Source organism: Paroedura picta, chromosome 7, assembly GCF_049243985.1.
Source record: "Paroedura picta isolate Pp20150507F chromosome 7, Ppicta_v3.0, whole genome shotgun sequence".
Taxonomy (NCBI): Eukaryota; Metazoa; Chordata; class Lepidosauria; order Squamata; family Gekkonidae; genus Paroedura; species Paroedura picta.
Window position 1 is genome coordinate 61,877,598 of NC_135375.1, and position 17,065 is coordinate 61,894,662.

General features: G+C 41.7%; 1 protein-coding gene across 1 annotated transcript in view; it reads left to right on the forward strand.

The window, feature by feature from the left end:
* CNTNAP4 (contactin associated protein family member 4) overlaps positions 1-17,065 on the forward strand; it is a 255,571-nt gene that overhangs the window by 59,508 nt on the left and 178,998 nt on the right. Inside the window, exon 2 of the mRNA XM_077344522.1 lies at positions 4,496-4,606. Coding sequence (XP_077200637.1) covers positions 4,496-4,606 — 111 coding nt within the window. The remainder of the gene's footprint in view (positions 1-4,495; positions 4,607-17,065) is intronic.

Consider the following 17,065-nt stretch of genomic DNA (forward strand, 5'->3'; position numbering starts at 1 on the left):
ACCTGTTTGCCCTATATAGAGAACAGAGGGGCACTGTTGGCATTTAATGGTATATACAATGTTAGAAGATGAGCAAGTGAATGTGGTGTAAGTGATGTTGTTAGGTCCAGTGATTGTGTCATTGGAATGTATGTGGCAGCAAAGTTGGCATCTGAGCTTGTTGCAAGCTCTAATACCAGTGCCCATGTTCATATTAGATGCTGCATTGTTGTGGGTGATGAGTTGTTTGAGATTGGGGGGCTGTCTGTGTGAGATAAAAGGTTTACCTCCCAGTACTTGGGAAAGAGAACTGTCATTATCCAGTAGAGGTTGTAAGTCACTGATGATGCGCTGTACTGTCTTGAGTTGAGTGCTATATGTAACCATTAGTGGTGTTCTGTAATTGTCCCTTTTGGGTCTGTCTTCCAACAGGTTTTCTCTTGGTACCTTTCTGTCTTCGGTAATCTGTTTCTTGACTACAGTGGCTGAGTACTTTAATTCCAAGGAAGTTTGTTGTTGATCATTCAGGTGAGAATCTCTATCTGTGAGATTGGAGCAGATTCGATTGTAACATAGGGCCTGGCTGTATACAACAGATTGTTTGGTAAATTTAGGATGGTAGCTAAAGGCATGTAGATACCTTTGTCAGTCCATCCATCAAAAATGTACCTTTTTGTTAGCAAGCCTTCTTTCATGCTTGGAGGAAGAAATAGACACTTTATAGCAATATACTGTTGGGGGAATTCCCATTTGGCACACTGCAACCCAAAAAAATGTAAGTGGGATGATACAGGAGTGGGATTTTCATGCATTTACAAGATTATGTTCATCATATGCAAATAAAGGAAGGGGATATTTGGTTTGCATCAATATGGATTACTAGATCTAAAGCCCATTTTATATTGGAATAAAATGGGCGCTAGATTGTTCCCCCTCCCCCGCACAGCAAAAGGCCTCTGCGTGGGTGGGCCTGCAGAAGGCCTTGTCCTCCTGGCCGCCTCTGAACGCGGTAGGGTTTTTCAGGGCGGGGGTTGGAAGGGAGAAATGGTGTGGAGGGTGGGTTCGTGCTCACGGCTCCGGAGCGAGCGGGCGCTGTGCGGAAGCCATGTTTGGGGCATCCTGGGGTGTGGGCATGGTCGGCGGAGGTGCGTCGTGGTGGCGTGGGAGTTGGGCGATTAGGCGGTGAGACTAATGTAGCTCCAGGTGTCTCGGAGTGGCGGCGAGCATGGGAAGTGTTGGGAAGTCCCCGAGGTAGTCCAGGGGGGCGTCCTGGCGTGGAGGCAATGGCTCGTCGAAGGAGGGGAGGCGGCAGGCGAGCGGGTGGGCTTGTGCGGCAGCGGCGGAGACACATCGCTGGCAGCGGAGCAGCTCAGCTGCGGCGTGTCTGTTGGCGGGGCGATGTTGCTGGCATTCGGAGGCGCTCAGGGCCTGGCTGTGGAGGTCGCGGTGAAGTCGGCGGACAGGCGGGGAAGGCGGTAAATCGTGTGCTGGGGCTGTGGGCGGCAGCTGCGGGGGATGGGCGATCGTCGTCGTGCTCGGAAGGGCGTGGGAGGGCCTGGGCGGCGGCGAGGGTACAGGGCCGGTCTTCGCGGGGAGTGCTTGTAGGTAGGGAAGGGCCATGGCTCGGTGGCGGGAAAGCAGCAGGGCGGCTGCGTCTTCGATGCGGCAGCCCTGCTCCTTTCCCAGCAGCGAGCCATGTGGGGACTGAGTGTGGGCACGGAGTCCGGGGCAGGCCAAGTGGCCAATTGGTCACTTGGCCCCCGAGTGGCTTCGCGGCTCCTGATTGGCCCTCTCCGAGTTTTTATCCCGGACAGGTTCCGCCCTAACTCCTCCCCAACAGCCCTTACTGCTTTATTTAGTCCGTGGCGCCCTGCGCCTCGGGACATTTAAAGATTGTTTAGTCTTCTTGGTAGATTGATCCCTTGTAGAGACTAGCATTATATCATAGCTCATGTATAATAAAGTAAATGAATAATTATTTGTTCACCATCACTGGACTCATCCCCCCCTGCTTTTTTAAGGGAGGAAGTATAGGCTTGAAAATAAGGAAAGTTGGATTAGAATGAGAGAAAAATGGTGGAACAAACATCTGTAAACCACTTGGGAAGTGGTATAAATAAAACAGTAAGGTTAAGGGGGTGGGCTGAGTCCAGGATAGGAAACAGGGGCCAATGATTGGCCCCTTGGCCCAGGACTGACAAGAATTCCAGCCAGTCGGGTGAGGGGCCAATCGGAGGGTTTTCCGATTGGACCCTCACCAGACAGACCAGAGTTCCATCCAGTTGGGAGGCACAAAGCACCTCCCGATCCACGCACCCAGCCCACCCAAGGGCAATCTGGAGACATCGCTGCTAGTCTGCTCCTGACCACTGCAGGGAAAGGAAGTCAGTAGGGCTGCCAAGGGGGATGAGAACCAAGGCTTGGACAGGATGCGCCAGGCCTTTTCACCCCAAGGCTGTCCTAACTTTCATGTTCAATTGCCTCAGAACACTAACAGAGCTGGCAGGAGGACGGTGAGTGCGTTCCCTCCCCCTCCCTTCAGGCTTGCTGCAAAGGACCCTTTAACAGCCCCTGACTGAGGCATTTCCAAGAGCAACGCAGGGGAGCCTCAGGGCATGGGGGTGGGCATTCCTTTTGAGTGTGTGGGGGGGATTTCTCCTTCTGCCAAACAGCTGACAGGGAGGCCAGAACAAAGCCCCTTCTCACTTAAAATATTGCTCTGGCTAGGGGTTAGACACAGCCAAGCCATGTGTATTTCTTCTTTGCAACTCTCTGCAGATCTGAGGCCATTGCACAGCGTTATTCTGCAGATGAAACTGGATGCTGTTGCAGAGGTTTTTTTGTCTCCTGTGCAGTAGGCCTGAAGTCTTTCAATTCAACAACAATCTGTGTGAGAGGCCTTAAATTTTTATTCTCTACCACAATCCTGTCCAAAGTAGCCCTTTTTGCCTGGGGGGCTGATCTTTATACTATGAAGATAAGCTGTAATTCCAGGAGCTCTCCAGGCCCCACCTGGAGGTTTGCTACCCCTGGGTTGGAAATATTCCTGGAGTTTTGGAGGTGGAACTTCAGATCACTGAATGCAGCTCTTGATGGAAGACAGAATTCATTAATGTTGATTCTTCACCCATCTAGCCATTTTCAGCTTTTTGGTTGCTTTATCAAAAGTGCTGGTTCACAGGCCATGGTGGCAAATAAATAAAATAAAATAAATATTTTACATCATTTTCCTGCTTTTACCATACAATAAATGCCAGCAGACCATAATCCAGGTAACATTTTCTTACACTTTGGTTGTGTGTGTTTTCATTCAGTCTTCTTTCAGCTAAAACTAGAGCATTTATTGATTCTCAATTTATTTTTTGCAAATATAAATGGGGAAAGAATGCTTGTCCTGTTTAGCAGTTGAGCTAGAAAAAGATTTAACAACCCAAACTATTGATTCAAATCTGCTTGCTTATGTGCCATTGATTGTGGACCGCTGCTAAATCCTGTTTTCTGAAACACTGTGGTTTCTTTGTATAACTCCCCCCCAGACTTGCATACTAATAATTGTACTATAATGATTTCATGTCCTTTATTCATTTAAACATTCACAAAAACAAACAAACAAACACTGGCAGAACAAAAGAAGTCTGGTTAACCTATTCTTAATGTAAACTTCACTTTTTAAAGTAATTCTGGAAATAAATTGTTGGTTGGAAACTTGATAGTGTAGCAGAACCTAAAGCTGGGGTAAAATTTGTCCTTACTCAAGCCAAAACTGTACTGGCAGTTGTCATTTGCTGCAGATGTAAATACTAGCTAGTGAGCTCCCTACCATTTATGAACTATATTTTCAAAGTAAGTTTAGAACAAGGGAGCACAGAAGGAGTTGAGGAACATGGTAAATTACACTGTGGTAATCTGATGGCATATCCTTATCCATTGTTGTTCCTCTATATATTTCTGAAACAGCCTAGGGGGTGAGACGTGTCCGGCTGTCCAAGTTGGAATAGGGCCAATCCGGGTGCAGCCAGCTTTGCCCTGATTGGCCCTCCCCTGCGGCTCCTGCCCTCTGTCCCTGGACTCTAGCCTCTTTGCTCTCAGATGCCTCAGTGCCTGGAGCCAGCCGCAGGTAAGGGGAGAAGAGGGCCCTGGGCAAAGGATCGTGGTGGAGGGCCTGCTGACACGGACCTCCCGCTGACTGCTCATTAAGGACTGCTAAGGAGCTGAGTAGCTGACTGCTAAGGAGCTCTGTCCCAGCACTGCTAACGAGCTGCCCAGCCCCCGCCTGCCCCACTTGATTTGGCTGCGAGCTGTGGCCCAAAGCCTTTCAGAGCCCGTTCTTAGGAACAGGCTTTGAAGCTAGTCAATCAAATAAAAAGTGCCTTCTCAGTAGTGATGCACATAATAGACCCCAAGTTTGTAACTATGAAGACATGTACAGATTTTTACCAGTATTCTGTTCTAATTACAATTTACAACATACCTTTTTTAGTGAGTGAGATTGAAGCCTGCTTTTTTTCTATGACAGATAATTGTGATGATCAGCTGGCAACTGCCTTGCCTCAGTCGTCTTTCAGCAGTTCATCAGAGCTGTCCAGTAGTCACAGTGCTGGATTTGCAAGGCTTAATCGAAGAGATGGTAAGACTTCCTTTTGTTTTTAATCTGAATTTCTATATGTTTGCTTAAAAAATTGATTATTCTGGAAACATATTAGGATAAATGAAGTCTTCTACAGAATGCTATGAATATTTTGTTCTCTTTTCATGTTTGAGGGAATTACCAATACAAATTGCTAAGACCAGATTTCCATTGTACAAAGTTGGACCATTTTGCCATTTTCAGTGAGTTGAAATTATTGATGTATTGATATGTTTTTAAATATAAAGGCTCATTAGCCTGGTTGGATTAGGTTATCAGACTGTCTGAAAACTCCAAGGGTACACATGTCTCTGACTTATATATGCTCACTATCCTCTCCTTCATCCAAAGCATTAATGTCAGTAGCCATGGTTTTTGCCTTCTAATGTTGTCTTTACATTATCCATGTTAATTACATCCAAGGGCAACTAACAAAGTTCATAATTGAATTAGATTTGAATACAGGTTTGAACACAGTGCCATTCTACCATGATGACTTTCATTCTTGTCAATTTAGATAGCATAGTCTGCAACTTTGCATTTGGAAAAAAATATTGTTTTAATCCCATAGCATAATTTCAGAAAGGTCAAAACAATAATTGTAATTAAATAGCAGGAGTCTGTTTAGTGTATTGGAAGAGTGTGTAAGGGAACTTTCCATTAATTCCAGATTGTATGTCTGCTCATTACCCATTATTTTCTACTGGGGAAAATGGGGGAGGGGGGGATTAGATATTTTCTGGAGGATCTGTTTGTTCATCAAATGTTACCAAAACTTCACCAAAACAAGCTCTACTTTAATAAAGATCTACCAAGTTTTAAGTGAATTGGGCAAAGAGATCTGATTGTATAATCCCTTGAAGAAGGTACATCAGCCATTTTTCTCCCCATTGTTCCCAGTGTGTAAAAATTACAAGAAAATAGCTTCTCCCCCCCACCAAATGGCACCAAAATTTCATCAAACCTAGACCTCTCTGTCTATGAAAGACACACCCAAGTTTCAAGTCAATTGGAGAAATGAGTCCAATTATACAACCCACAAAATAAGGTGCCCTAGACATTCTTCTCTATATATGAAGGAAATTATTTCTGGATAAGCTATTTTTAATTACGCTATTTATAACTAGAGCCTCTTGTGGCGCAGAGTGGTAAGGCAGCAGACATGCAGTCTGAAAGCTCTGCCCATGAGGCTGGGAGTTCAATCCCAGCAGCCGGCTCAAGGTTGACTCAGCCTTCCATCCTTCCGAGGTCAGTAAAATGAGTACCCAGCTTGCTTGGGGTAAACGGTAATGACTGGGGAAGGCACTGGGTCTGCCATGAAAACGCTGGAGGGCATCACCCCAAGGGTCAGACATGACCCGGTGCTTGCACAGGGGATACCTTTACCTTTACCTATTTATAACTAAAGACTCAACAAATGAACACCAGTTAAAATAAAATATGACTATTATATCAATAACAACTTCTCACCCCAGAAAACCAAAGTGTGTCCTCTGCATAACTAATGCTATCAGGAAAAAGGAAAAGCTAGCTGCTATAATAATATTGATATCAAAATAATCTGTAGACATAGGACTACTGGCAAAGATCCAGCATAGAAGTCCACGGTCCTGTCCATGGTCTGCATAGTCAAACAAGATCCAGGCAAGGGACTTTTTCACAGCTAGCAGCACATGAGGAGCAGTTTGAGGAAAATTGTTCCACAGGATACTGTGATTGGCCAATGGCAGTTCCACTAATTTTTCCCTGGGATGAGATTGGCTGGGAGATATGCCCTTTTTCTCCCCGACTCCCCCTTTTGCAGAAAACATGACAAATTGCTGACAGATGATTGAGAATGAGCCTCCTGACCTGATTCTGGATTTTGCTGATAACTATCAGATTGGAGTTTGATAAAAAATAATTATTGGGAAGCCTTTCATTGAGTTAGATATTGTCTGTCTAGTCAAAGAGCAAAAATGTCAGATGACTTTTAGGGTATGTAATATCCTATTGCATACCCATAATAAAGACTTTTAGAACTGGCAAAACCAATTACTCTACTGAGTCATGGACCTTAAATAGTCACTATGGGTCCTGCCCTGCCCTTAACGCTCTGTGCGCTGTGTTCCAGCAGTGTGCACAATAAACGGCCTCTGGCCGGTCACCTCTCCCTTCCAGCAAGCCCTCTGCTGCATCAGTGTTTGGCCGAGGTAAGTCTCAGCTAGGTTTATCTCAATTTTACCTGCTAAGACAGAACAAAAGGAAAGTACTGCAAAGGAAGTGCAGTATCTAAGATTAGCTGGATAAAAACTGGAAAGAAATAGTTCATGTAAAATTTTTCCTAGTTAATACAGAATCTTACATGGGAGCAAATATCAAATGTACAGAATGCAGATATCATACTCATTAATTTAGCATGAATCCGATGTATTTTTGAGTACCAATTAACAGCGTGTGTGTGCTGAGTTAAGCACCGGTGCCCGCGCCTTCCTTCTCCCCCTACCCGGCACAGCACTGGCTGCGTCGGCCTGGAATGGCCGATTCGGACACCGCCATGCAGAACCCTAGTAATGAGCATTAAAATTTGCTGCATAGCCATTCAGTGCATCTCTCAGCTCATTATGTTGCCTGAGGCTAATAATAATAACAATATTAATAACAATAACAACAACAATGTTTTCTTTGTATCCCACTCTTCCAGATGCTCAGGGCGAGTAATAACATGAAAACAAAATATTCACAATGTCAGTCAGTCAGTCAGTCAGTCAGTCAGTCAGTCAGTCAGTCAGTCAGTCAGTCAGTCAGTCAGTCAGTCAGTCAATATAACTGTAACTAGTGTCCACAACTAAATTTCCAGGCAGAGGTTTGCTAGGAATCAGTCTTCCTTTTCCTCTCCATCCTACCCCTACTCCTTCCAGCAGTGTAGCCAGCCTATCTTGGTGGGAGTTATTTTGGGGCTCTACCAGAACCCGAGTGGAACAGCTCCATTTTACAGGCCTTGCAGAACTGATTTAGATGCTGCAGGGCTTTGATATCTCCCAAGAGTTCAAGCCACCATGTGTGGTTAAGGCCACCTCCTTCAGGATGGTTATGGGGGGAAAGTGTCCACACTCAACAGCCATTTGCTTTTCAGACAGGTCTTTTTGGCACAAGGTTGCAAACTCCAGCTTAGGAAATTTCTGGAGATCAGTGGACAGTGCATGGGGAGGCTGGGCTTGTAGAAGGAAAGATGTGATGCCACAGAGTCTGTAGCTGCTATTTCCTCCAGAGGAAGTGATCTCTATAGTCTGAAGTTCACATGTAAATATTGAGAGAACCACAGGTCCTACTTCGAATTTGGTAACCCTGTTCTGTGAGACAAATGACTGCAAAATATAAAAGTCAAAATCCTTGATTCTTTAAATGCAGTGAATCACGTCTCTGCAGTGTTCTTCCGTTTCTTTTGGTGGAAGCCATATTTAGCAAATAAATGTCAGACATCTGCAGAAAATGTAATATGCTGTAAATGTTACTTATAGTGTGTTTCATGTTTCAGTTTTGCTGAGTATTATCCATTATAGTTTGTCATTAAGCCTAAAAGGCTATAATAGTCTGAAAAAGGATCCAAATATGCACACATGTACAATTTCAGACGCAACAGAGTTAAACATAGCCTGCTTACCAGAGCAGTAGTTATACAGAGTTGCAGTAAAATTGGAACTATTTAATGTAAATATGAATCCTTGAAATCCTGATTTGGCTTTGGAAGCTTCATAAACATAATGATAATTTGCAAAATGACAAATGTTTTTTCCCTCCAAAAATGTGATATGTTTTGCTTTGAGAAAAGTAACTTAATTTTGAATTTGAGATTCATTATTGCTTCCTGCTTTAAAAGAAAGTTTTGTGGCATTACATAGAGAAATAAACACTTTATCTTTATGGAAATTTAAACCCCCTTCCTCCAAAAAAAAAAAGATTTGTTCATTATGGAAATCAAGTCACTTAAAATGATGTTTGGCAATAGTGATCTATTACATTAGTCTAGCTCAATTGCATTTTCTATTACAATTTTAGCATGATCTACCAATATAGTGACTGGTGAGAATCATACCATTGCCAATGGCAATCTAAAATTGGCTACCCAGAACTACATTCTACTTATCCAATTTCTCAGCTTTTGGACTGCTTACTTTAATGCATTTTCTCAGCCAGAAGGGTTTCTTTATTAGTGCTGCTGTAATGTTATATCATGAATTTTGATCCATGAGGCACCCAATGAGGTTCCAACTCCCTTTGCTTTGAAGAAAAAAATTATGGCTTATGTTAAACTTTGTTTGACTAATGAAAAGATCAAAACATTATATTGTTGGTACTGAAATACAGAATGAGAACTGGAGGAATGTATATATGTAATTGGATGTTTTCTACTTTAGAAATGTTTTGGGTGAGTGATTCATTTCTGCAAATAATAGGATATCTCCAAAGCTGTATTATCACGGCCCAGAGGCTTGAATTCTAATTCCATTTACTTCTGCAATATCAATGGGTAGTGCATGAAAGAAAACAGTTCTGCACATATATACCCACTAGGGGTATGTATTTCATAATTCCCAAGCTGAAAATACACACAAAAATCTCTATTTTGGGTCATTACTGTAATTTTCTAAAAGATATATCAGGATTATTAAGCATTACAAAAAACACCCCTTTTCACCAAAAATGGTCATATATTTGACTAGCAGATGTTGTTCTGCAGTTCAAAATCTATCCAAGTTCATGGAAATTGCAGAGGTATCTTTGTAGGATTCTTGCTGTTCCAAGCAACCCTGTCTTCTGGAGTTGAACTGGTGTTACTTGAGACACGTCCAAGTGTTTCTTGAGACTTCTGGGCACTGCTTCAAGGGCTCAAATGACAATTGGCATGATGGTCACTTTCTTCTCCCAGGGGAGTGCTGACTCTGTTTATAGGTCTTTGTATTTGTAATCTTCTCTTGTTCTTTCTTTTCTGTTCTGCTGTCCCCTGGGATTGCAGTGTCAATGATCAAAACCCTATTTCTCTCATTTTGCCATTGTGCTATCAGGTGTGTTATGCTCCCAGTGTTTTTCTGTTTATAACTGGACATCTTAAATAATCTTTGATTTATCATTCTCCACTCACCCAGGACTGTGCCAAGGAGGATTAGGTAAGCAGCAAGCTGGCATCCCCTATTACAGTACCAGAGAGTTCACCCTTCAAAACATCTATTTTTTCTAGGCGAACTGATCTCTTTAGTCTGGAGCTGTAATTCTAAGGGGCCCTCCCCACCCCCTGACATTCCCCCCTGGTCCTCCCCTCTGTTTGCAGTTTAGTCCAGACTTTTCTCAGCCTGCAGGCATGCCTCAGAGATAACAGGAGGCGGCATGGATGCACGTGCTGGCAGCCTCCATGTCAAGTAGGTGGGAGGGAGGGACAAGCAGCTGGTGTGCCCCATTGTCTGTAAGAGGGGGAAGGTGGCAGTTGGGGGGGGCGGGTGCTCCCCCTCAAAGAAGACACAGGTTGGCTTTCCTAGGCTCTGTAGGCAGGAGCCATTCCCTCAGGAGGGCAAATCTGAAGAGCTCCCATGCACCCTGGGATTGGCTGGGAAGGTCAAGAGCAGGGGTAGTCAAACTGCGGCCCTCCGGATGTCAATGGACTACAATTCCCATGAGCTCCTGCCAGCATGAATTGTAGTCCATGGACATCTGGAGGGCTGCAGTTTGACTACCCCTGATCAAGATGTTATGCCCAACCTTATCTATATTGTAGACTACTGCAGAGAGAGAATGCCCTTTTTAGCCCCGTAATCCATCACTGTTGCTTGGCAATCTTTGTAAACGCTGGAATTTCCTACTTCCACTTTAATAACCAGTAGCGCTGCTGTTACACTAAGTAAGTAATGCAGTCAGTTAGTCCTTCATTATTGCATGTGCATTATATCTGCACAGAATTATATGCATTGCTTTTAGTAACATTCCTTTAAAAAAGCCTATTTGCTAAATTTTCATGTGAGTTACTGGGGACTCACCTGAACCTATGTAGGTCATCATTCAGTTACACTGTTGCACCATGATCAGAGCTGAATCTACAAGGAGCTTTCATTCCAATCCCAGGTCAATTCAACCCCTGCCGTCTACGTTGAATGCAATTTCCATTTTGATTTTGGATTATTTAAATTTTTCATTTTCAACAAGCATGATTAATCTGGAATGACCCTACCTCCCCCACCCCCTGGAGTGGATATTACCTGGAGTGGATATTGCTCTCCTGGAGTGGAAATCGCCCTCGATATTTGATAAATCAACATGAGGAAGCATGCAGCTGTCTGCTTTCCCCAAAATAAATTGCTGCCGGGCCTCCAATGCTGTAGAAAAGCCCTGATTGTCCAGGACATCAGTTTCTGATTCCCAGGTTGCAAGGGTTCCCTTAAAGGGGAAGCCCTAACTTCTCTCAGAAGTCCTAACTTCTCTCGGCAGAGATTTTCCTCTTATATTTCCCTCCTCCTCGTTTGCTGTCTCCAATCTTCTCAACCCCCCCCCCCCTCGGTTCAAGAAAAGGAAGAAAGAGGCTCCTGCTGTGCCTGGCTCCCCCCTTCTGAGCTTCCCTAATCATGTACAGAACACCTTTCTGTTTCAATGGCGGGGGGATAGAGGAAGTTCAAATTGATCTGAATTCAGCAGTATCCACAATGGAATAAACAAAGTAAGTGCAGAATCGGCCCAGGTCAGCTTTGACAGCCCTTAAACATTTAAAAAACCTACACTGATTTGTATGCTAGGTCGGGCTCCTACTCCCATGCTGCACCTACCCTCCCATCTGGAGGTAATAAAGTTGTGGCCATGTTTATACCCAGCATTGGTGTGTTGTGTTTTATTCCAGTCCAAAATGCCTCCTGCGAGTCAACTGCAAAGAAAAAAGTTGCATAAATATGAGTATCACTGCTAACACCAGAGCTATTATTTTTGTATTATAACTTGGCATCCTGGAAATTCAATCATACAACAGCAGATTAGGACTGGGTTTCTCTCATTATGTTGGAGTACAGCCTCCTAGTCATTTTGTGGACTTCCCAATGAATTTGGCCAAGTACTTGAGCATTCTTTTTTCTCAAATGAGGACTACAATGAATTAAGAACAAAACCTGCCAGATCAGTTATCCTTATTTAAATAAGAATGCCTTAAGGGTAATGTGGAGTAAATAAGAAGCGGTGCAAAAGATAAAGAGCACAAACCACATCTGATTGAGTTCAAAAGGACGACTTCAATTGATTTTAATGCACTGCAATAAATGTAAACCATTCTAGTGTTATCCAAATAGGTTCTACTATTGGAAATCTCAGTGGTATCTAAACAAATGACAAGTTTAATGTGTTTACTTAATTTAAAACATGTCTGGGGTCAGATTTAGAGTCTCTAAGTAAAATTAAACAGTGAAGAGCACAAAAATGAAAGTCACTTGAGACTTGGATAGCCTAACCTATCTCAGAGACTTATGAAAATAGTATAATCTCACGTGCACTTACCTAATTCATTGGAGATCAACAGATGAAGCTGAGGTAAAAATTCAGCAAGCAAAGGTAAACATTTTGCTATCCTACCATTCAAATTTTGCTGAGATTTAAAAATGTATAAATCATCAAAATTATCTTTCTACACATGTAAGTACACATATAGTAATCAACAGGGCATTTACCGGCCTCATTTGAATACTACATGAGATATAGATAAAGTGGAACTATCCAAGGTGCTTTGCTTGTAAACTGTGGAGGTTAAAATCAGCCCCTTAACTGGATATGGAAGGCAATAGAAAGGTAGTAGAGATGCTGAAATATGTAGACCATTGGCAAGAGCAGCCCATATAGAGATCACTTTAGTCTAGAGACTTTGTGGTTATCAGTAACCGGTGCCAGTTTGTCATCTGATTAAAAGGGTCTCAGACATGTCACCAGATGGTACATATCTTTGCCAAGTACAAGCTTATTGTATCTCTTCTGCATCAGAAGCCAAATTTGGTGGTATAGTATTCACATTTGAGGCATGAATAGGGATATTTTGGCTTTGTTCTGAAGCTGAATAAGCAGCCTCCAGTTCACATTACTTTGCCATACTATACTGATTGAAAGCCTGCCAATATGCACATTGGTTTTTACAGCTCTTTGTAATGTTGCCAGTGGTCTGTCCTTTTCATGCACTTTGTCAGCCACTGTTTAATACAATATACCACTGTACAGTATTCAACTAATACTTTGTTGGACAAGAATGTTGTCTAAAGGTCATGTTTAACTGATTCACTAACACAATTAATTACTAAATTTTAATAAAATCAAAGGAAAAATATGGAGGTATTTGCTCATTTGATTAATCATCTAGAAGCTGTATTTTATTTCCTTCAATGATGATCCAGATGTAAAAGAGAAACAATAGCTGATTTTTTTTTTGCTGCTGTTGATTTTAAAATTAATATCCAAGATTCTGGTGCAGATGTGAAGGTGTTTTGTATTCATAAAAGGATCATTTTCTGACCCCACAGTCAAGCATTGATTGAGAAAGTTGACATTGATGCAGAAACAGGTTTCCATGGCACACATGCTTTTGTTCATGAGAACTTCCTGTTCTCCCCCTCCCTCCATTTTAGAAGATCCTTCTAATGCTGGTCCTGTACCAAAAAGTGACCCCTGGAACTTATGCGCTGAATTGTGTGGCACAAGTAAAGAGACCCAAAGGTAACATACATGCATAGCAGCTTCAAGTTTCATTGTTGTGTTACAGACCTTAGCAAACTGAAATGAGAAAAAATCTTAAAACATAAAATGTATTTCTTTACAATAAAATTTTCTTTGAATAAAATATTTATATTAAGACTGAAGATCAATTTTACTATATAAAAAGAAGTGTGAAACAACGTAAGAACACCTTTTAGTATGAACAAAATGTGTTGCAATGCCTTGCTTGGACTGGTATCATTCATTCAGTTGTTGGCAACCTCGCAGATAATAGGTCCTGTTCTGTGCCAGGAGTAATTTGGACAGAAGCAACACCAGCCTATGTGGAAAGGCCTAGTGAAACTTTGTTGGACATCTGCTGATCCACTGTCATTGTACTGAAAAATATGGTCAATCATGCTTGTGGAGCAAAACACAACAGACAACTAGCACAATGAAATAATTTATTTTAATTCACTCTGAGACCTCTACACATTTTGCATATGCTCTATCAGGGAATCTAAAGTAAATGCAAGAATAAACAAAAACCATAAAACATTAAGTTAAAAAGACAGAATGATCTGAGCATTTGTTGATTTAGTCATATGGTCTTATACAAAGGATAAATATAAGCATTTTAAGAAAATAAGAATTTCAAAATGCAAATATCAAAGCATATTGTGCTCAAGAGGCAATCAGGCATTTAGTCATAATTAAGAACAACAGTTTTCATAAACACATGACCTGTAAAATATTATAATCAAAATACTTCCCACATCAACAATGTTTGAACAAAAAGTGTGCTGTTCTGACATAAAAAAAAATCTCACACCAGCAATAGGACTACAATGCACCAAAGTCTCAAGGCACCAAAATCTTGAGTGTCAAAATGTACTCAGCTTCTTTTTCTCCATTAACATACTATCATTGTGTTGATCTGTCTTGTGTATATATAGCCCAAGATATGAAATCTGAGGGACCATGATTATGTTATATAAAATATTGCCCTATAGTTTTTAAAATGATGAATATTTATTTATTTGTTTATTTATTTATTTGATTTTTATACTGCCTCTCCCAAAAACTGGGTCCTGGGTTTTCACAAAAAAAAAAGTTTAAAATATCCTATTAAAACAACCCCAACACATACAAATACAAAATGGCGGTATACTAAACATCTTAAAAAAAACTGTTCTGGGCATCAGCATAACCAGCTGGGAGGTAGAATCAGGCTCCTAGCACAGTCTAGCCCTGCAGTAGGAGCCTTGGGGGACCCAATCAAATACCCCAGGGCTTCCACCCGGCCTCAATCAAACGCCTAATTATTTACTTACATTTCTTTTGCCAGAGCTTGTGGTCCCTTGTGTTCAATTCACCTTCCACTTTTTAAAATAAGTCTATTTAATTTTTATAGCTTTTTTGACTTACATTATTAACCACACAGATCTTCTTTTAGATTTGGCAGTGTCTTTCCTAACTTGTGAAATGTATTCTATTTGGGCTTCAATTAGGCCCATTATGCACAGCCGCCAAAATGGCGATTTTGGGTCACATGGAAAACACGGAGGGGGAAGACACGAAACACACCGGTTATGCATGGGACAGGGCACGATAGCGGCAAAACCCAGAGTAACCGATTATGCACGCGGTGATCCCGGTGCCGCTTCTGATTGTGCCCCGGTCACCCGGAAGCTGCGCTTTCTTCCACATTTTGCTAACATGGCTTTTTCGGCGGCATGCACCGAAGCTGCGGCCAGTTGCAGCCGGCACCGTGCATTCCACCCCAAATGTGCGTTATTCCCCCCGTGCATAATGGGTCTCAGAGTGATTTTAAAGAGTTTTAAATTCTTATCAAGAATTCTCTATGGATTTGACTCTTTTGTGTTTTCCTCTCAGCTTCCTTTTTACTATTTCCCTCAATTTTGTAAGGTGCCCCCTTTTGAAATCAAATGTTATGGTTTGGAATTTAGGAGTAACTTTCTATTGATCTGAATGCTGAATTTAATAACATAATGGTCACTATTCCCAATTGGTGTTACAACCCTCACATTCCTCACCCCCATCTCTAGGCTCACTGAGAGCCAAGTCAAAGTTCAGTACTCCTCTGGTTGATTCTGGGACCAACTGTTCCAGTGTACAGTCATTTATATTGTACAGGTATCTCATGTTAACCAGTCTAAATGAGGGAAGTTGGTCTTCCAGCATAATATTTGCTTTAGCCACCTTTCTTATTTCTTTCTCTAGCTCAAGAACAACTCTGTTTCAAAATCTTATCCTTCAAAAAGGGTGTATTTGCAAAGCTTAGCTTTTGTAGTATATTCCATAAACGAATACAGCAGAAACTAAAGCAGCTTGTTTCTTTGCGCAGCAATCTGGTGTTTGAGAAAGGGTGAATATAGTTGTTAAATATCTAGATAAAATAGTTGTGTCTTGTTCTGTCATATGATTCTCAGTATTACTACAATTTTGTGTTGAGCATTCAATGCACCACAGAGGTAGAAACTGAGATGGTATCTTTTGCTAGAATGGAGTTGAATCCAATAAAGGATTTGTACTGCTGAGTGCATGAACAAATCTGCTGCTGTTCAGTAAGACAAAACTGTTCTACAGAGAACTTATATTAATTCTTGAGTTTAAAAAGCAAGTCAGCAACTGTCTTATGTACACTTAGATAGAATGGTTCTGGCATTAAGACTTGAAGAAAATCCATACTAAGTAGCTGTTTTTCTGTGTTGGCATTGGGAATTGCCACTGATATTGCAATTTAATCAGTTTCAATTAGTGCATGAAAAAGACCTTTCTAAAGCCCCAGCCTTCTCTGTTCCTTGAATATATTTTCATAAACTCTGGTGCCAGAGTTAGGCACTGGTGTCAATACTGTTTCACTTCACTGATCCTTTTCACATGGGAAATCCCAGAGACACAAGCAATATATGACCATGTTTAAAGGTTTGCCTCCTATTCAGGATAGCTGTAAAAATGATAAATAATGATAATAAAATAAATACATTTTTGAGAATGCTGCTGCCTTTCTAATGTTTGTTTATCCAGATTTATGATTTAATCCATTTAAAAATGCAATTGTTCAGGCTATAAAATTTCAGGTGTTTACTAAGAGTTATACTGGCATTTCAGTACATGGAGTTACTTTTCAGTCAACATCCCAGTAAAGTATGTACGAAAATAACGTTGTGATATTTTTCCTTGTTTTATAGATGACTTTCTATTAATAAAGTCTAATGGTAAACAAGTTGGTTAGAATAGTGGCTAGTCTTGCCCCTCTTAGAATCATAGAATAATAGAGTTGGAAGGGGTCTCATGGGTTATCTAGTCCAACCCCCTGCACTATGCAGAACACTCACATCCCTATCGCTCATCCCCTGTAACCTGCCACCCCCTTGATCCTTCACAGAATTAGCCTCTCCATCAGATGGCTGTCTAGCCTCTGTTTAAAAATTTCCAAAGATGGAGAACCCCCCACCACCCCCCACCTCCTGTTCCACTGAGAAACCACTCTAACTGTCAGGAACTTCTTCCAGATGTTTAGACGGAATTTCTTTTAAATTAATTTCACCCCATTAGTTCTGGTCCATCTGTCTGGGGCAAGAGAGAACAACTCTGCTTCATCTTCTATATAGCACCCTTTTAAATACTTGAAGATGGTTATCAGATCCTCTCTTAAACCATTTATGCACTGGGGACTTCACTGCCCTAGCTCTCATGTAAGAGTACAAGTTGGGGGCGGATGAGGTGCACTGGGCCAAATGCTCCCCCGTG